This window comes from Salmo salar, chromosome 09, assembly GCF_965601325.2.
Source record: "Salmo salar chromosome 09, fSalSal1, whole genome shotgun sequence".
Taxonomy (NCBI): Eukaryota; Metazoa; Chordata; class Actinopteri; order Salmoniformes; family Salmonidae; genus Salmo; species Salmo salar.
In genome coordinates this window covers 113,723,082-113,745,362 of record NC_138299.1, presented here as the reverse complement: position 1 = coordinate 113,745,362, position 22,281 = coordinate 113,723,082, and the positions used below count along the sequence as shown (strand labels likewise).

The following is a 22,281-nucleotide window of genomic DNA, read 5'->3' as shown; positions in this document are numbered from 1 at the left end:
TGAACTGAAAGTGGACCTCTGGGAGATTTAACACTGACAGTGGATTTACGACGGATTGGTGATAAAGACCGCATTCCATAGCATGATTAGTGTCTGTGCGCCTGACTGGAAGGTACCAGTCAGGCTCGGGGCCAGACCCTGGTTTCTACACAATGAGAAGTCTTTACAGCAGATGCTGTTTGCTGTTAACCTCTCTAGGATAGGTGGCACCAAATCGTCCCACCTACGTAACAGCCAGTGTAATCCCGTGGCGCGTTATTCAAAAACCTTCAAAAACTTCAATTTTTCAAACATATGACTATTTTACACCATTTTAAAGACAAGACTCTCGTTAATCTAACCACACTGTCCGATTTCAAAAAGGCTTTACAACGAAAGCAAAACATTAGATTATGTCAGCAGAGTACCCAGCCAGAAATAATCAGACACCCATTTTTCAAGCTAGCATATAATGTCACATAAACCCAAACCACAGCTAAATGCAGCACTAGCCTTTGATGATCTTCATCAGATGACAACCCTAGGACATTATGTTAACCTCTTAGGGCTAGGGGGCAGTATTTACACCGCCGGATAAAAAACGTACCCGATTTAATCTGGTTACTACTCCTACCCAGTAACTAGAATATGCATATACTTATTAGATATGGATAGAAAACACCCTAAAGTTTCTAAAACTGTTTGAATTAATTATTAGTATCTTTCATATGAATCTGAACCTTGTGACCCATTCCATACATATGTCCATACATATGTTGTTCGTCATGAACATCCAGGAGGATGGACTTTGCTATAAAATGCTGTGGCTCAAATCCGGTCGTTGACAGCTTTTTCTTCTTTCCGTCTCCCGGTCGGAATATTATCGCTATTTTACGAGAAAAATCGCATAAAAATTGATTTTAAACAGCGTTTGACATGCTTCGAAGTATGGTAATGGAATATTTAGACATTTTTTGTCACGACATGCGTCCGCGCGTCACCGTTTGGATAGGGACCTGAACGCATGGACAAAACAGAGGATATTTGAAAATAACTATGGATTATTTTGAACCAAAACAACATTTGTGGTTGAAGTAGAAGTCCTGGGAGTGCATTCTGACGAAGAACAGCAAAGGTAATCCGATTTTTCTTATAGTAATTCTGAGATTAGTGAACGCCAAACTTGGTGGGTGTCAAATTAGCTAGCCCGTGATGGCGAGCTATCTACTCAGAATATTGCAAAATGTGCTTTTGCCGAAAAGCTATTTTAAATCTGACACCGCGATTGCATAAAGGAGATCTGTATCTATAATTCTTAAAATAATTATGTTTTTTGTGAACGTTTATCGTGAGTAATTTAGTAAATTCACCGGAAGTTTTCGGTATGTTTGCTAGTTCTGAATGTCACATGCTAATGTAAAAAGCTGGTTTTTGATATAAATATGAACTTGATTGAACAAAACATGCATGTATTGTATAACATAATGTCCTAGGAGTGTCATCTGATGAAGATCATCAAAGGTTAGTGCTGCATTTAGCTGTGGTTTTGGTTTTTGTGACATTATATGCTAGCTTGAAAAATGGGTGTGTGATTATTTCTGGCTGGGTACTCTCCTGACATAATCTAATGTTTTGCTTTCGTTGTAAAGCCTTTTTGAAATCGGACAATGTGGTTAGATTAACGAGAGTCTTGTCTTTAAAATGGTGTAAAATAGTCATATGTTTGAGAAATTGAAGTTATAGCATTTTTAAGGTTTTTGAATATCGTGCCACTCGATTCCACTGGCTGTTGACTAGGTGGGACGATTTCGTCCCACATACCCGAGAGAGGTTAAACAACAGGTTAATATTTTTACTAAATTAATGCAACAGGTTGAAATGATTTGAATACCGGAAAGGATCACTGATTCCTTACACTGTGACTTTGACTACATTTGCGACAGAAAAAAGTATTACATTTAGAGAGGTAACAGGAAACATCTAAGGAGAAACAGCTATTACATATGTCATTGGACATTGGTCTAGTAATGATACCAGGAAAATTTTACATGGTTATGGAAATGAGAGACCAGTCATATAATATAATATGGGAGTGAATCGTTAGACTCGGTGGTGAGATGGCGCATGCTAAATTAAGTGCACATAAACGTTGGGGTACATTAAAACAAACAATGAATAATTTGAGGGAGTACAGTGGACTTTTATCAGTTTTTGTTTGTAGTTAAAACTTTTGGGTTGGTGAATCGGTGTAGTATAGTGAATGCTAACAAAATGTTGTGTTTTTTTCCGAAATGTTGTTTTTTCATTCTCACTTTGGAATGTTTCCCGAGACTATGGTCTTGAGGAGAGCAGTGAGTGAGATTGAGGCCGTAAACTAGCAAATTAAATAAAGCCTGTCCATTTTTGTTTATTTTTACCTTAAGGTCTGCAAATACCCACACACAACACTCTTGTTATGACTATTTTTTGGTGTTTTTAAAATACTATGTTTGATTTATTGTGAGTGTTCTATTTCCTTTGGGTTTTGTGAGTTTTCCATTGGTCTTTGTGGCAAGGTAGCTTAAAGGGGCACACACACACGGAATATTCTGAAGTTTTTCTATTCTGAGTTTTAATTGAACACGTGAATTCTTTTGATTAGAAATGTACTGGAAACTTACTGGAAACCGGGGATAGGAAATGTATGAAATGTTTGACTGTTTTACATTAATTAGTCTAATATAGTAAGAAATACTTCTTTGAAGGGTTTGTATGACCTCTGACCTCTCTGTCTTGACTTTCCTGTGTGGTTTGATCACCCTCACTGGAAAGCTATTTGGATAATGAATTTAGGTCATTTGTAATACTGATTTGAAGGTAATTTGTAATATTGATCATTATGAAGAAGGAGAGGGCGTTGCCTTTGACTACGGGTAGGCTGTCTTAAGTCTATTTTACTATGACCATATGGGTACAATTATTTTTCTTTATAGAGTTATTAAGGGCATCGATTCTAATTCGACTTAGCTACTTGAAATGATTTTGTTTTATTTTTAACCAGTAGTACTGTTTTTTTTTACACATTACTCACATTGGGAGTCATGTGTCAAAATTGGGGGGTACTAATCCTCTGAGGTTTTAGATTAACCTCTTGGCGTTCCCCTAGGATAGGGGGCGCTAAAGCGATTTTTGAAAAAAATTAGTGCCCATTTTAAACGGCCTCCTACTCAAACTCAGAAGCTAGGATATGCATTTAATTAATACTTGTGGATAGAAAACACCCTAAAGTTTCTAAAACTGTTTGAATGGTGTCTGTGAGTATAACAGAACTCATATGGCAGTCAAAACTCCGAGACAGATCGAAACAGGAAGTGGAATTCTGAATTGCGAACTCAACTTCATCACGTTGCCTATTAATCACACCGTGAGCTATGGTTCATTGAGCACTTCCTATTGCTTCCACTAGATGTCCCCAGTCTTTACAAAGTGATTTGAGACTCCTACTGTGAAAACTGAATGAATGAGATGCAGTGGAACGTGGTCACACGGAGAGGGCCATCACCATTATGACGCCGACGCCCCTGGTTACCCTCCCCTTTCGAAACGTTTTGAAACACAATGCAATCGTCCCCCTCGAATCTTATTGGCTCTCTTGTTGAAAAACGCCCTGAAGATTTATGTTATACAAAGTTTGACATGTTTGAACGAACCTAAATGGGGAAAAAATGCATTTTCTCGAAATGGCTGTCCCGTGGCCGACGGAAGTTTTGGAGCAGCCTTCAGACGCGCTAACAAGAACAAGCTCTTGGAACATAAAGGAGTATTTTTTTCGAGCGAAAATACATTTGTTGTGGACCTGGGATACCTGGAAGTGCTTTCTGATGAAGACAACCAAAGGTAAGGGATTATTGACAATAGTATACAAGACTAGATGTGATATGCGATTGTTCCAAGATGGCGCTGACCTGTAACGTTAGCCTATTTTTCAGAGTATCGCATCCCCTTTCATCGCAAAGTATGATTACCCAGTAAAGTTAATTTTAAATCTGGCATTACAGGTGCTTTCAAGAGATATTCATCTATAAATCTTAGAATGACAATATTACATTTAAAAAATGTTTTCGAATAGTAATTTAGTAAATTGTAGCTCTGTTTCATCGGATGCATTTGAGGGAAAATAGTTAGTCAACGTTACGCACCGATGTAAAATGCTGTTTTTATATATAAATATGAACTTTATCGAACAAAAGAATGCATGTATTGTGTAACATGATGTCCTAGGTGTGTCATCTGATGAAGATTGTCAAAGGTTAGTGCTGCATTTAGCTGTTTTTTGGTTATTTGTGATGCATGTGGTTGGTCGGAAAATGGCTATGTGGCTACTTTTACGATATACTCCTCTAACATAATCTAATGTTTTGCTTTTGCTGTAAAGCCTTTTTGAAATTGGACAACGTGGTTCGATTCAGGAGAGGTGTATCTATAAAACGATATCATTTGAAAAAAAAAAAATTTCGCTGGATGTAGGCCGCCCAAGGGTTAAGTTTACACACCTTGAGTGATATGTAGGAGTGTATTGAGCTCCCTCACGACGCCAGGACAGCGGAGTCAATCACCACCTTCCTGAGACACCTGAAACCCCACCTCTTTAAGGAATACCTAGGATAGGATAAAGTAATCCTTCTAACCCCCCCCCCCCTTAAAAGATTTAGATGCACTATTGTAAAGTGGTTGTTCCACTGGATATCATAAGGTGAATGCACCATTTTGTAAGTCGCTCTGGATAAGAGCATCTGCTAAATGACTTAAATGTAAATGTAAATATTGAGTGACATGTGAAGAAGTGTATTGTTGTGTTGTTTGTTCTGTTCTGTTTGATACAAATCTCACCAGATTAGGTCTGCTGGACTGTTGGAATTTCTCCTGATGGGTTACAGGTCTAACTTCCTGATCCTTTGGCCCTGCAGTGAAGTTGACAGTGATGGGGAGCATAAGCCAATTTGAAAAAAATAGTTTCAATAGAATGTGTTATTCTCTTTGACATATGTTTAGACATTGGTATTACGAATCATTGGTAAAGGTAATAATTTATCATATAGTCAATGCTTGTCTGGATTTCCTGAATCAAAAATGAACTGAACTAAACTGTTGTTCTGATCTGTCCTCTCTTGAGGTCATCATGAAAGGTGACGTCAGTCGGTGTCTTAATGCATGGAAGAGATAATTGGACCGAACAGTGTGTGTACCTCAAAACCCCCTCTAACTGTCTGAATTAAAGTGACAAAGGTGTTCAATACGGCCCTGTCCGCACCACTTCTACCGAGAGACCTGAGTCAGAGCCGGCAACCGGTGTACAGTCTCCAATCTAAGCTATCAACTGTTTTATCTCTCATGTCTTCTCTCTCAGGAATGTGACAGGAATCCATGTGGAGTGAGCATGGGGAGAGATCTTTTCCAAACTTCTCTTATGTTGCTGGTATACTGGTTGACAAATGGACAAGACATAATAGGTGGTAAAGGTGGTGGCGGCCCAGGTGAGACATTGAAATTGGGACATTATCATGGGCCATCCACTTTGAACTATGAAGCTATCTGAAGAAGAACCAATGAAGAAGACGGCAGAAGATTGAGTGCCTAAAGTGAGGGGGCGGAGGGGGGGGGGGGTTAGTCAACGTTGCCCAAAATTGTTTTAGACTTCTCTAAAAAATTTCATTTTGGGGTATCAGGTTGATTGTAGAGATCTACAAACTGCTAAAATTATAGTCATTTAGATTAAGAATGCATTAAGATACTGATCTGTATTATATTCGTGATAAGAAAGTTAATACTAGAATTATAGGATAATTATACTGTATGTTAATATAAATGTACATTCTGCCAATGTCGATGTGTGTTAAATTGAGGGTTTTGAGTGATTGGTCCTATCACTGAGCAATGTCGTTGTCAATTTCCGTTGGATAATTAAATTGGGTTTGATTATGATTAGCAAACTGAATGATTTTTAAAACTGAAGGATTGATTTGAGTTTAGAATGTTAATAACTTTATGAGTGAAGCAATTAATGTATTATGGATTGATTGTTTTGATTGCTGTTGTGAACTAAAAGATGTTGACACTATTCTCAGCATGCCCTGGTGAATGGAGAGGGGAACTCTGATCCAGAGAGTGAAACTGATCCTAATCTATTTGATCTATAGGTGTTGCCTTATAAATAGTGGAATCATGATGCTTGTCTTGGGTCATGTTCATTAGGCAGCAATGGAATACATTTTAATAAACCAGGAGTCACTACCTGGATTTGTTCAACAACATATGCTAATTTTAGTTTCTGGGATGGAAATAGTTATTTCTACCATGCTGATGTATTGGGGTGTGCTAGATAACTAAAGCTTATTTTATTAAACTCCATTGTTGCTTGCACTGCATTATGCATTAAATATTAGCTTTCACTGTCTATGAAGATATGGCCTTGAATCATATAAACTGTATGCATCTTTTGTTTTTCTTCATGGGTTTGTGCAGGTGACTGTGTATCATGACCTCCCTAGACAAATTGGTAGAATGCTTAGAATATGTGTTGGAGGTTTAAATGGGAGACAGTGCTAAGTTTCTTGGGAGGAGGCTGTGCCAGTGATATAGCAGCCGGATAAGTGATATGTGCAGGTATCCATGCAATTAGTTATTGCTTTTATGCTTCTTGGTTTATGAAGAATGTATGCATTTTCTACATGTGAATTTATTGCATCAAATTGTTGTTTTATGCAACAGAATATAGGGTTTTTATAACTCTATTGTGTCTGTGTGAACTGAAAGTGGGCCTCTGGGAGATTTAACACTGACAATGGATGTACGATGGATTGGTGATAAAGACCGCATTCCATAGCATGATTAGTGTCTGTGTGCCTGACTGGAAGGTACCATGGAGAGATGGCTCGGGGCCAGACCCTGGTTTCTACACAATGAGAAGTCTTTACAGCAGATGCTGTTTGCTGTGAATTATTAGTATCTTTCATACAAATCTTAAACTTGTGACCCATTCCATACATATGTTGTTTGTCATGAACATCCAGGAGGATGGACTTTGCTATAAAATGCTGTGGCTCAAATCCAATCATTGGGCTTCTCAACGAATCACCTACGGGTGGGTTGTCGATAAGCTTCATTATTGCAATAATTAATAAATGTTATTAATACGTTTTGAATAAAGCAATATCCCGATTGGTGATTGACCTTGTCTCTCCTCATTATTGATTAGAATTTCCACGACAGGAATGAGTGTATTATGGTCAGAGGGCATTGATGAAATCGCAATTTGGAGAGCTGTTGCTATATGTGTGTGTGTGTGTGTGTGTGTGTGTGTGTGTGTGTGTGTGTGTGTGTGTGTGTGTGTGTGTGTGTGTGTGTGTGTGTGTGTGTGTGTGTGTGTGTGTGTGTGTGTGTGTGTGTGTGTGTGCGCTGTACGATATCTCATGGTCCCCAGAGAACGACCCAAAAACAAAATGGGGAATATTGGGACCATATTTATCAAACATTTCAGAATAGGAGTGCTGATCTGGAATCAGATTCTCCCTGTCCATAATAATCTGATTCATTAACATCTAAAAGCAAAACTGATCATAGATCAGCACACTTAATCTGAGACACTTGATGAAATGGCCCTGAAGAGAGGATTATATACCACCAGACTGGAGGAAGAAAATGTAACGTAGGTGAAGTAAAAGGGAACATGAGAAGAGGAGGGAGGGAAAGGAAGGAGAAGAGGAGGAAGAGGAGGGAACAGATAGAATTTAGGGATGGAAAGGAGGATGATAACAGGGATAAAAAGAGGATAGGACTTCACTGAGGCAGACACTAAATAGCCATTATCCATAAATAACCCAAAAGAGACAAAAGACTGTATCCCAAATAGCACCCTATTCTCTATGTAGTGCACAAATTTTGACCAGAGCCCTATGGGCCCTGGTCAAAAGTACTGCACTATGTAGGGAATGGGGTGCCACTTGGAACACAATCAAACAGTGTTCAAATGCAGACTTACAGCGAATCTACACTGATTTGGTCCACAGTACTAAATCAGTAATATCCAGTACAACAAAAGTACCGGTTAATAAAGTTTATCTAAACTGTAGAATGAGTTTTAATATATCTAGAATATAATCAATCCCACACACAAACATACACAAACAAAAAAACACACACTCAGTCTGTCAGGTATAGTAGAAGAGGCAGGACTTACTGAGGTGTAGAGGAAGCCCTCTCCGTTCATGGCTGCGTAGAGGCCAGCCTTCACCCCCTGGATGGCTACCACCCGCAGCCCCACCGGGATGAGGTTAAACAGAGCTGAGGGGGGAGGGAGAGAGAGAGAGAGAGACAGGTGGGAGGAAAAAGAGAGAGACATGGAGAGAGAGAGCGAGAGAGGGAGAGAGAGGAAAAGAGGAAAAGAGGAAGACGGGAGGAGATATAATGGGAGAGAGAGAGATAGAGAGGGATCGGGAGAAAGAACACTCACTTGAATGGAAGGTATAATAAAGGTCACAGTGTATTCCTATCCATCAATTTAAATACCCTAGTGCTCATACAGTACAGCAACATCACAGCACTGTGTGACTTTTGAATTTCGAAAGGGTGTTGACTGAATGGAAACCAGGTTCAGTGTTATCTGGGGGTCATTGTAGTGAATAAGGTAGGACGTGGAAGAAAAGTGATCTATGGTGGATCTTTGGATGAATAAGGGAAAAGATAATAAGCGAATCAGATAAGAACCTCAGGTGTAGGGGGGGAATGTGCCATTCAATTTCACTCCGTCAAAATCAACAGGGTCCTTGGTTGGCCCACAACCAAGGGTAGGTAACAACACATAAGGGTAGGTAACAACACATCCGCCACGCTGATCCTCAACACAGGGGCCCCTCAGGGGTGCGTGCTCAGCCCCCTCCTATACTCCCTGTTCACTCATGACTGCACGGCCAGGCACGACTCCAACACCATCATTAAATTTGCCAATGACACAACAGTGGTAGGCCTGATCACCGACAACAACAAGACAGCCTATAGGCAGGAGGTCAGAGACCTGGCCGTGTGGTGCCAGGACAACAACCTCTCCCTCAATGTGATCAAGACAAAGGAGATAATTGTGGACCACAGGAAAAAGAGGACCGAGCAGGCCCGCATTCTCATCGACGGGGCTGCAGTGGAGCAGGTTGAGAGCTTCAAGTTCCTTGGTGTCCACATCACCAACAAACTAACATGGTCCAAGCACACCATGACAGTCGAGAAGCGAGCACGCCAAAACCTATTCCCCCTCAGGAGACTGAAAAGATTTGTCATGGGTCCTCAGATCCTCAAAAGGTTCTACAGCTGCATCATTGGGAGCATCCTGACTGGTTGCATCACTGCCTGGTATGGTAACTGCTCGGCCTCCGTCCGCAAGGCACTACAGAGGGTAGTGCGAACGGCCCAGTACATCACTGGGGCCAAGCTTCCTGCCATCCAGGACCCCTATACCAGGCGGTGTCAGAGGAAGGCCCTAAAAATTGTCAAAGACTCCAGCCACCCAAGTCATAGACTGTTCTCTCCGCAACCACATGGCAAGCTGTACCGGAGCACCAAGTCTAGGTCCAAGAGGCTTCTAAACAGCTTCTAATCCCAAGCCATTAGACTCCTGAACATCTAGTCAAATGGCTACCCAGACTATTCGCATTGCCCCCCTCCCCACCACTGCCACTCTCTGTTGTCATCTATGCATAGTCACTTTAATTAACTCTACCTACATGTACATACTACCTCATCTAACTGGTGCCCCCGCACATTGACTCTGTACCGCACATTGACTCTGTACCCTGTTTATATTGTTATTTTTTACTGCTGCTCTTTAATTACTTGTTACTTTTATCTCTTATTCTTATCCGTATTATTTGAAACTGCACTGTTGGTTAGGGGCTCGTAAGTAAGCATTTCACTGTAAGGTCTACACCTGTTGTATTTGGCGCATGTGACTAATAGAATTTGATTTGATTTGAAATTCTCTTTGGAGGCAGAAAAAAAGTAATGCATAACAGAAGCCAGGAAAGAAGCGAAGCAAGAGCCCAAAAATGGTGTGTGTGTGTGCGTGCGTGTGACTTTGCATGCATGTGTGTGGATGTCTGAGCACGATGGGGGTGGATCAAAACAAATGCATGAGGGAGTGGAATAAGTGTGAGTGTATGCGTGTGGGATAAAGAGACTGAGAAAACATGTTAGAAATGGCTGTGTAAGTGTTTGTGTACTCTGTTCAGAGGCGTCATGCCCATAGGCCAGTGGAAGATTTTTAGCTGCCAGTGATGGGCAGGACTCGCAGGAGGTATGTTTGTAAATGTATTTGATCAAGCTATGTAGCTTATTGATTCCTTCTTGATGAATAAATAAATAAGAACGTTTTATTGTTTCTCTGTAATACTAGCCACCTAGCAATCTAGCTGGCTAGCTTTTGTCACATCTCTGTTGGAGGTACAGAAAGCACAAAGGAACCCTATTACATATGCTGTGGTCCTGTGATAAACTGACACAATTTTGGGATCATGTATGTGCTATCATTTCATTGTGTCTTTTGAATTTATATCCATCTCGACGATAATGTCTGTTGGGAAAAGTAAATATTGGCGATCAATATCAGGGAAACTTTTCTAATCTAAGTCTAATTGCTGCAAAAAAATATATAGCCATCAATTGGAAAGCCACATATTCACCCTCAATAACAAACTGAAGTACTGAACTATCTAGATACATCCTTTTGAATTGGTATATTATAAAGTTAATATAATAAAGTTAGCCTTCCCTGTAGCTCAGTTGGTAGAGCATGGTGTTTGCAACGCCAGGGTTGTGGGTTCGATTCCCACGGGGGGCCAGTACAAAAAAAACAATGTATGAAATGTATGCATTCACTACTGTAAGTCGCTCTGGATAAGAGCGTCTGCTAAATGACTAAAATGTAAAAAAGTTAAACAAAAAACAGAAACATTTCACAGAATTTGGAAACATATGTTGACCATCTTAAATAATGTTTTGTATAGTGGCCGTTTGTTTATGTGTTGTTTGTGAAGATCCCCATTAGCTGTTGCGAAAGCAGCAGCTACTCTTCCTGGGGTCCACACAAAACATAAAATATGACATAATACACAACATTAATAGACAAGAAAAGCTCAAGGACAGAACTGCATCAATTTTAAAAAGGCACACGTAACCTACATATCAGTACATACACACAAACTATCTCGGTCAAATAGGGGAGAGGGTTTGTGCCCGTAGGTGTTTTTTTATCCGTTTTTTTTACCTTTTAGGGACAGACGTTCCGCTAGCGGAACGCCTCACCAATATCCAATGGTAGAGCGTGGCGCGAAATACAAATACCTCAAAAATGCTATTACTTCAATTTCTCAAACATATGATTATTTTTACACCATTTTAAAGACAAGACTCGTTAATCTAACCACATTGTCCGATTTCAAAAAGACTTTACAGCGAAAGCAAAACAGGAGAGTACCCTGCCAAAAATAATCACACAGCCATTTTCAAAGCAAGCATATATTTCACAAAAACCAAAACCACAGCTAAATGCAGCACTAACCTTTGATGATCTTCATCAGATGACACTCCTAGGACATTATGTTATACAATATATGCATGTTTTGTTCAATCAAGTTCATATTTATATCAAAAACCAGCTTTTTACATTAGCATGTGATGTTCAGAACTAGCATACCCACCGCAAACTTCCAGTGAATTTACAAAATTACTCATGATAAACATTCACAAAAAAATAACAATTATTTTAAGAATTATAGATACAGAACTCCTTTATGCAATCGCGGTGTCAGATTTTAAAATAGCTTTTCGGCGAAAGCACATTTTGCAATATTCTGAGTACATAGCCCGGCCATCACAGGCTAGCTAATTTGACACCCACCAAGTTTGGGGCTCACCAAACTCAGAATTACTATTAAAAAATTGGATTACCTTTGCTGTTCTTCGTCAGAATGCACTCCCAGGACTTCTACTTCAACAACAAATGTTGTTTTGGTTCCAAATAATCCATAGTTATATTCAAATAGCTCCGTTTTGTTCGTGCGTTCAGGCCACTATACGAAGGGTGACGTGCGAGCGCATTTCGTGACAAAAAATTCTAAATATTCCATTACCGTACTTAGAAGCATGTCAAACGCTGTTTAAAATACATTTTTATGCTATTTTCTCGTAAAATAGCGATAATATTCCAACCGGGCGACGTTGTATTCATTCAAAGGCTGAAAGAAAAAAATGGAGTAGTCTCGTGGACGCGCATCTCCAGTGTCACTGTTCCCAGCCTAACCACTCACAAATTCTCCTGCTGTTTTTCGCCCAGAGACTGCAGACACCCCATTCCACTTTCTGGCGCCTTCTGAGAGCCAATGGAAGCCTTAGAAATGTCACGTTACAGCACAGATGCTGTATTTTCGATAGAGATGCTACAGAAGGACAACAAATTGTCAGACAGGGCACTTCCTGTATGGAATCTTCTCAGGTTTTGGCCTGCCATAAGAGTTCTGTTATACTCACAGACACCATTCAAACAGTTTTAGAAACTTTAGAGTGTTTTCTATCCAAATCTACAAATTATATGCATATTCTAGTTTCTGGGTAGGAGTAGTAACCAGATTAAATCGGGTACGTTTTTTTATCCGGCCGTGAAAATACTGCCCCCTATCCCAAACAGGTTAAACCAGGTTTGTTGTTTATTTGAGCAATATGCGATGGAAGGGAGTTCCATGCAATAATGGCTCTTTATTATACTGTATGCATTCTTGAATTTGTTCTGGATTTGGGGACTGTGAAAAGACCTCTGGTGGCATGTTTGGTCGGGTAAGTGAGTGTATCAGATCTGTGTGCAAGTTGACTATACAAACAATTTGGCACTTTCAACACATTAACATTTCTTATAAAAATGAAGAAGTGATGCAGTCAGTCTCTCCTCAAGTCTTAGCCAAGAGAGACCGGCCTGCATAGTACTTATAATAGCCCTCTGATTACAATGAAGAACAAGACGTGCCACTCTGTTCTGGGCCAGCTGCAGCTTAACTAGGTCTTTCCATGCAGTACTCGACCACACGACTGGACAATAATCAAGATAAAACAAAACTAGAGCCTGTGGGACTTGATTTTTGGATCATGGTGTCAAAAAAGCAAAGGATCTCTTTATTACGGACAGACCTCTCCCCATCTTTACAACCATTGAATCTATATGTTTTGACCATAGACCATAGTTCTTCCGGCAGCGGCACCCGGACCCGACGTCACCAACAAAACTAAAAACTCCCTGATGCTTCAAATTGTGGTGTTAGCATACTGTAAGGACAGACGCTCGGAGATGAGAAGCAAGTACACGGAGTGAACATTTAATGGACAATAGACATCATCTGGACAGGGGAAAACATAACGACATCAATGCTGACACAGGGAACCAACTGACGAGCAGACAGATATAGAAGGGCAATCAACAAAGTAATGGAGTCCAGGTGAGTCCAATATTGCGCAGATGCGCGTAATGATGGTGACAAGTGTGCATAATGACGGGCCACCTGACGCCCTCGAGCGCCAGAGTGGGGGAGCGGGAGCAGGCGTCACACTTCACTTTTCACTGACTTCCAGGTTGTGGTCTTATATAAAGAGAGGCTAACGAAATCTACAAAGTATCCTCTATTATTTCTTACTCTTTATATCCTCTATATATACTGCAAAGTTTAGACTTTTAATTTCAGAATTTATGTTAAATTACTGCCTGGCAGTTTGTGGTGCGGTGTAAATAGATGTGCATATGTACTAAGACATATATGTAACGCCCTGGCCATAGAGAGGGGTTTTTGTTCTTTATTTTGGTTAGGCCAGGGTGTTACATTGGGTGGGCGTTCTATGTTCCTTTTTCTATGTTTTTGTATTTCTTTGTTTTGGGCCGTGTGTGGCTCCCAATCAGGCACAGCTGAAGTTCGTTGTTGCTGATTGGGAGTCACACATAAGGAGCATGTTTTTCCTTTGGGTTTTCTGGGTAATTGTTTCTGTTCAGTGTGTTTCCTGACAGGACTGTTTCTGGTCGTTTTTGTTTCGTTTTTGTAAAGTGTTCTCTTTTTGAATTAAAATTCTAATGATGAACACATCCTCTGCTGCACCTTGGTCTAATTCTGACGACGGCCGTTACAATATAGCCATAGTTTCAAAATAATTTAATGATTTCACTGCAAATGGAAATCCAATAGAAAATGTGGATCTAGGTGATGAAGCAGACTAAGTACGAGGCTTAACCTGTTAGGGCTAGGGGGCAGTATTGACACGGCTGGATAAAAAACGTACCCGATTTAATCTGGTTACTACTCCTGCCCAGTAACTAGAATAGAATATGCATATAATTATTGGCTTTGGATAGAAAACACCCTAAAGTTTCTAAAACTGTTTGAATGGTGTCTGTGAGTATAACAGAACTCATATGGCAGGCAAAAACCTGAGAAGATTTCATGCAGTAAGTGGCCTGTCTGACAAGGTGTCGTTCTTCTTGTCTCTGTTTATTGAAGAGTGAGGATCTTAGCTGTCCCGTGACACTTCCTACGGCTGCCATAGGCTCTCAGAAGGCGGTAAAATGCTGAATCGTGGCATTGCAGGCTCTGGCTGAAAAAAAGTAGCGCGTTTGGGTAGTGGCTGGTTACAGTACTGTGAGACTCAGGCTCGTGCCCGCGTCGACCGAAAGCTTTGTTTACTTTCCTCTGTTTAGCTAAATGGACATTCCCGGTCGGAATATTATCGCTTTTTTACGAGAAAAATTGCATAAAAATGGATTTTAAACAGCGGTTGACATGCTTCGAAGTACGGTAATGGAATATTTAGATTTTTTTTGTCACGAATTGCGCCATTTTTATGCCATGCAATTTTTATGCCATTTTTCTCAGAAAAAAAGCGATAATATTCCGACAGGGAATCTGCGTTTAGATAAACAGACAAAGGAAAATAAACCATTCGGTCGAAGCGGGCACGCGCCTAAGCCCATAGTACTCTGAGTGGCCACTTGCCAAAAGCGATAAAGTGTTTCAGCCAGAGCCTGCCTCGATATCGTTCAACGTTTTCCCGGGCTCTGAGACCCTATGGAAGACGTAGGAAGTGTCACGTTATTGCAATGATCCTGAGTCTTCAAAAAAAAGAGCCAAGATGAAACACTACTTCTCAGACAGGCCACTTCCTGCTTGAAATCTTCTCAGGTTTTGGCCTGCCATAGGAGTTCTGTTATACTCACAGACACCATTCAAACAGTTTTAGAGACTTTAGGGTGTTTCCTATCCAAAGCCAATAATTATATGCATATTCTAGTTACTGGGCAGGAGTAGTAACCAGATTAAATCGGGTACGTTTTTTATCCAGCCGTGCAAATACTGCCCCCTATCCCCAACAGGATAAGAATTATAGATACAGAACTCCTTTGTGCAATCGAGGTGTCCGATTTTAAAATAGCTTTTCGGTGAAAGCACATTTTGCAATATTCTGAGTAGATAGCCCTGCCATCACGGCTAGCTATTTAGACACCCACAAAGTTTAGCCCTGACCAAACTCCGATTTACTATTAGAAAAGTTTGATTACCTTTGGTGTTCTTCGTCAGAATGCACTCCCAGGACTGCTACTTCAATAACAAATGTTGGTTTGGTCCCAAATAATCCATTGTTATATTCAAATAGCGGCATTTTGTTTGTGCGTTCAAGACACTATCCGAAGTGTAAATAAGGGTCACGCGCACAACGCATTTCGTGACAAAAAATTTCTAAATATTCCATTGCCGTACTTCGAAGCATGTCAACCGCTGTTTAAAATCAATTTTTATGCCATTTTTCTCGTAAAAAAAGCGATAATATTCCGACCGGGAAAGCGTGTTTACGTACAAAAGAGAGAGAAAATAAAAGCATGGGATCCCCTCGTGCCTCAGCCTGAGTCTCATAGTACTGTGACTGGCCACTATCCAAACGCGCTAATGTTTTTCAGCCAGGGCCTGCCTCGATATCATTAAGCTTTTTGCCGCCTTCTGAGAGCCCATGGGAGCCGTAGGAAGTGTCACGTAACAGCAGAGATCCCCTGTATTGGATAGAGATAATCAAGAAGGCCAAGAAATGGTCAGACAGGGTACTTCCTGTACAGAATCTTCTCAGGTTTTGGCCTGCCAAATGAGTTCTGTTATACTCACAGACACCATTTAAACAGTTTTAGAAACTTTGGAGTGTTTTCTATCCAAAGCTAATAATTATATGCATATTCTAGTTTCTGGGCAGGAGTAATAATCAGATTAAATTGGGTACGTTTTTTATCCGGCCGTGAAAATACTGCCCCCTAGCCATAACAGGTTAAAGGGTGTTTTTAAGAACATCTCCAACATTAGCAGAACGTTCCTGTAATGTTTTCTCAGAACTATTTATTTTGCGCTGACATTTTGTTGTCGCAGTATGTTCTAAAAACATGACTGGTACATTGTGTTATCCTCTCTGGGCTAGGCGGGACGAATTCGTCCCACCTACGTAACAGCCAGTTGAAGCCTGTGGCGCGATTTTCAAAACCTTTGAAATGCTATTACTTCAATTTCTCAAACATATGACTATTTTACAGCTATTTAAAGACAAGACTCTCGTTAATCTAACCACACTGTCCGATTTCAAAAAGGCTTTACAACGAAAGCAAAACATTAGATTATGTCAGCAGAGTACCAAGCCAGAAATAATCAGACACCCATTTTTCAAGCTAGCATATAATGTCACAAAAACCCAGAAGACAGCTAAATGCAGCACTAACCTTTGATGATCTTCATCAGATGACAACCCTAGGACATTATGTTATACAATACATGCATGTTTTGTTCAATCAAGTTCATATTTATATCAAAAACCAGCTTTTTACATTAGCATGTGACGTTCAGAACTAGCATACCCCCCGCAAACTTCCGGGGAATTCGCTAACATTTTACTAAATTACTCACGATAAACGTTCACAAAAAGCATAACAATTATTTTAAGAATTATAGATACAGAACTCCTCTATGCATTCGATATGTCCGATTTTAAAATAGCTTTTTGGTGAAAGCACATTTTGCAATATTCTAAGTACATAGCCCAGGCATCACGGGCTAGCTATTTAGACACCCGGCAAGTTTAGCACTCACCATAATCATATTTACTATTATAAAAGTTTGATTACCTTTTGTTGTCTTCGTCAGAATGCACTCCCAGGACTGCTACTTCAATAACAAATGTTGGTTTGGTCCAAAATAATCCATCGTTATATCTGAATAGCGGCGTTTTGTTCGTGCGTCCCAGACACTATCTGAAATGGTAAATCAGGGTCGTGCGCATGGCGCAATTCGTGACAAAAAAAATCTAAATATTCCATTACCGCACTTCGAAGCATGTCAACCGCTGTTTAAAATCCATTTTTATGCCATTTTTCTCGTAAAAAAGCGATAATATTCCGACCGGGAATGTCCATTTAGCTAAACAGAGGAAAGAAAACAAAGCTTTCGGTCGACGCGGGCACGAGCCTGAGTCTCACAGTACTGTAACCAGCCACTACCCAAACGCGCTACTTTTTTTCAGCCAGAGCCTGCAAAGCCACGATTCAGCTTTTTACCGCCTTCTGAGACCCTATGGCAGCCGTAGGAAGTGTCACGGGACAGCTAAGATCCTCACTCTTCAATAAACAGAGACAAGAAGAACGACACCTTGTCAGACAGGCCACTTCCTGAATGAAACCTTCTCACATTTTTGCCTGCCAAATGAGTTCTGTTATACTCACAGACACCATTCAAACAGTTTTAGAAACTTTAGGGTGTTTTCTATCCATATGTAATAAGTATATGCATATTCTAGTTACTGGGTAGGAGTGGTAACCAGATTAAATCGGGTACGTTTTTTATCCGGCGGTGTAAATACTGCCCCCTAGCCCTAACAGGTTAATACATTACCAGGCAACCTAATGAGAACACTTGGGGGATGTTGTGTGGTGGTTGTTACAGATGTTGTGCACAACATTTTAGTGAACGTTAGAACATTCCAAGGATATTTCATTTACACAAAACAACAATATAAATGCAACATGTAAAGTGTTTGTCCCATGTTTCATGAGCTGAAATAAAATATCCCAGAAATGTTCCATATGCACAAAAAGCTTATTTCTCTCATTTGTAAACAAATTTGTTTACATCCCTGTTAGTGAGCATTTCTCCTTTGCCAAGATAATCCATCCACCTGACATGTGTGGCATATCAAGAAGCTGATTAAAACATGATCATGACATAGGTGCACCTTGTGCTGGGGACAATAAAATGTACAGTTTTGTCACACAACACAATGCCACAGATGTCTAAAGTTTTGAGGGAGCGTGAAATTGCCATGCTGACTACAGGAATGTCCATCAAGAGCTGCTGCAAGAGAATTGAATGTTAATTTCTCTATCATAAGCCGCCTCCAACATCATTTTATAGAATTTTGCAGTACGTTCAACCGGCCTCACAACCGCAGAACACGTGTAACCACACCAGCCCAGGACCTCCACATCCGGCATCATCTGAGACCAGCCACCCGGACAGCTGATGAAACAGTGGGTTTGCACAACCAAAGAACTTCAGCACAAACGGTCATGGATGAATACCGGTTTCAACTGTACCGGGCACATGGCAGACACCGTGTATGGCGTCCTGTGGGTGAGCAGTTTGCTGATTTCAACATTGTGAACAGAGTGCCCCATGGTGGCGGTGGGGTTATGGTATGGACAGACATAAGCTATGGACAATGAACACAACTGCATTCCATCAATGAACATTTTAATGCACAAAGACACCGTGACGAGATCCTGAAGACCATTTTCGTGCCATTCATCTGACGTCGTCACCTCATGTTTCAACATGTCCCAAGGATCTGTACACAATTCATGGACGCTGAAAATGTCCCAGTTCTTCCATGGCCTGCATACTCACTAGACATTTCACACATTGAGCATGTTTGGGATGCTCTGGATCGACGTGTACAACAGCGTGTTCCAGTTCCCGCCAATATCCAGCAACTTCGCAAATCCATTGAAGAGCAGTGGGACAACATTCCACAGGCCACAATCAACAGCCTGATCAACTCTATGCGAAGATGTGTCGTGCTGCATAAGGCAAATGGTGGTCACACCAGATGCTGTCTGGTTTTCTGATCCACTCCCCTACCTTTTTTTAAAGGTATCTGTGACCAACAGATGCATATCTGTATTCCCAGTCATGTGAAATCTATAGATTAAGGCTGAATTTATTTGAATTGATTGATTTCCTTATATAAACTGTAACTCAGTAAAATATTTGAAATTGTTGCATGTTGTGTTATGTTCAGTGTAATATTATTTTCTAAAGAAACATTGAAGATCTAATAGCCAAATGTTTTGTTTAACAGCACATGAACTTGTTCTACTCTTTTTTGACATTTTATTGCCACTCCCAGTTGTACACAACAGGCTTACATTCCTTTTTTAAACAATACAAAACATGTACATACAAACGACAACATCACACAAACTACATCACACCTGCCCAGACCCACATGCTCACACCCCCATCACTCTCCACCACATGGCCTCAAACTGCACCATTTTGTTTCTCTCTCCATGCACTTTCAACATTTACATAATAAATCATTTTACATTTCCATTGTGTTAACAACGGTGGATTGGTTGATTTTCAGTTTTTAATGATATGTTTTTTCAAGATGATTGAAGAGAAATGTAGCATCCAACACATCGGGTATGTCACTGCACTCTCCCTCATATGCCATGTCTTGAAATATGCAGAAAAACTGGTTAAAAGTAAATTGACATTTTAATACTTCTGACAGCCAACTTTCTAACTTCGCCCATAACTTTTGGACTGCATAACATTCCCAGAAGGCATGGATTATTAGTTATCATTGTTAGTTTTACACTTAAGGCACGACTCTGCCATTGTCCTGTAGAATTTGTGAATTTTGTCTCTTGTTCCATAGGGTTGTGTTTTTAGGGAGTGATACTGGTTCTTGTAGAAAACGTTTACTTTTCTTACATGTTGTTGTAACTAAGGATCGGACCCTTTTTTTCAATTTCAAAATGACATACCCAAATCTAACTGCCTGTAGCTCAGGACCTGAAGAAAGGATATGCATATTCTTGATACCAATTGAAAGTAAACACTTTGAATTTTGTGTATGACACTAATGTAGGAGAATATAACACATTAGATCTGGTAAGATAATACTTTTTTTGTTCAATCATCTTTGAAATGGAAGTGAAAAGCTCAAATGTAATATTCCAGGTTTGGCGCAATTTAGATTTTGCCCACTAGATGGCAGCAGTGTATGTGCAAACTTTTAGACTGATTCATAGAAACATTGCATTTCTGTTCAAAATGTTGTATCAAGACTGCCCAAATGTGCCTAATTCGTTTATTAATACATTTTCAAGTTCATAACTATGCACTCTCCTCAAACAATAGCATGGTATTATTTCACATCTTCAATATGTAACCATTGTTCCTCTCTTATGCATTTAACTATATGTCGCAAGTAAAAGCCTTGGTTGGCGAGTTGATCTGGGAGGTTAAAACCATATACATACTGTTATGACCGACTATACTTTTTTGAAGAAAGTCTTCGGTGGGGTAATTCGTATTACCGAGAATATTATGAATAAGTACGACAACTTTGGGAGACATGCCATTCTGAAGAGTTTTATTCTACCTGTTAGATTTATGGGGAGATTATTCCATTTAATTAGGTCTGTTTTCATATTGTTGAGTAATGGAAGAAAGTTATCTTTATATATTTCTTGTTTGTTGTCACTTATAAGAATCCCATTTGATATCTTTCTATTTCTTTTTCCTATTGCCATTATTTCATTTTCTTGGTAAATTTTATTTCCTGTGATTTTTCTGTATTCGAGAAAATATTTTTTGTATTGAATTTTCAATATTCAGGTATATCAGGAGATTGTCAGCAAATAAGTTTAGTTTATAAGTTCATGTTTACCAATACTGATAACTGTTACCTTTTGATCCTGTCACGTCCTGACCCTTGTAAGAGGTAATTTTCTATAGTAGATGGGTCAGGGCGTGACAGGGGGTGTTTAGTTGGTTTTCAATTTTGAGGTTTTCTATGTTGTTGTTTTTTGGGGTTGATCTCCAATTGGAGGCAGCTGGTCCTCGTTGCCTCTGATTGGAGATCATATTTAAGTAGGGGGTTTTTCCTTTTGGGTTTGTGGGTTGTTAATTTTGAGTAGTGTGTTTTCCTCTCTGCGTCACGGTTTGTTGTTTTTTGTATTGCAGTATTTGGTGTATTGCAACGTTTCACTATAAATAAAAAGATGTGGAACTACAACCATGCTGCGCGTTGGTCCGATCATTCTGACAGCCGTGACAGCTCCTGTCTAATTCTTTATGCAAGCGGTTCCATTTCCAGTGCAAACAGAAGGGGAGAGAGAGGACATCCCCGTCTTGTGCCCTTTTCTAAACTAATTTCACATTTTTATTACATTTATTATTTCAGTTGGAACGTTGAAAGCATAGAAAGTTTTGAATAGAAAAGGCATTATTAATAAATCGATATCTTGTTTTTTGACATATTGTATTAAACTGAAACATGGTCTTGTATTTGTTTGTGTCTATTTTTTAATAAACCCTGTTTAATTAATATAATATTTCCTTTGATATTATTTTGTCACAATTTATTAAACTTATAGGTCTGTAATCAGCAGGGGACTCTCCAGATATTCCTGGTTTAAATATAACTGAAATAAGTCTTTAATACATGGAACTAGGAAGCACTGAATTGAGAGACGTGTGTTGTTATTTGTGTAAATAGGGGCGCTACTTTGTCCCAAAATGTTAAATAGAATTCTATGGGAAAGCCGTCCATTCTTCGTGCTTTTCTCTGCACAAATGTTTTAAAAGTGTCTAATATTTATTTTTGAGTAATCTCTGTTTTTAGTGATTCTTTTTTGTCTGCAGATAATTGCTTCGGGATTGTTCGAGTCTATGAAGGCCGCAGGATCAGTCCCGCTGTTGTTAAATGCTGATTTACATAGATTTTCAAAGAAGCTTTTAAAATTGTCATTAATTGCATTGTTGTTTCTAAATAATGCATATGTATCCCAAATAATATGAATCCCAAAAGTTTGGACACACCTACTCATTCAATGGTTTTTCTTTATTTTTACTATTTTCTACATTGTAGAATAATAGTGAAGACATCAAAACTATGAAATAACACATATGGAATCACGTAGTAAACAAAAAAGTG

The 22,281-nt window shown here is 39.6% G+C and overlaps 1 protein-coding gene across 5 annotated transcripts in view; it reads right to left on the bottom strand.

Annotated features, from left to right (window-relative positions):
• The window catches only part of LOC100306788 (fibroblast growth factor 12), a 159,360-nt gene that overhangs the window by 18,854 nt on the left and 118,225 nt on the right, over positions 1-22,281 (bottom strand). For all 5 annotated transcript variants that reach the window (XM_014213400.2, XM_014213399.3, XM_014213398.2 and 2 more), the window contains 1 exon segment: positions 8,195-8,298. In XM_014213400.2, coding sequence (XP_014068875.1) covers positions 8,195-8,298 — 104 coding nt within the window.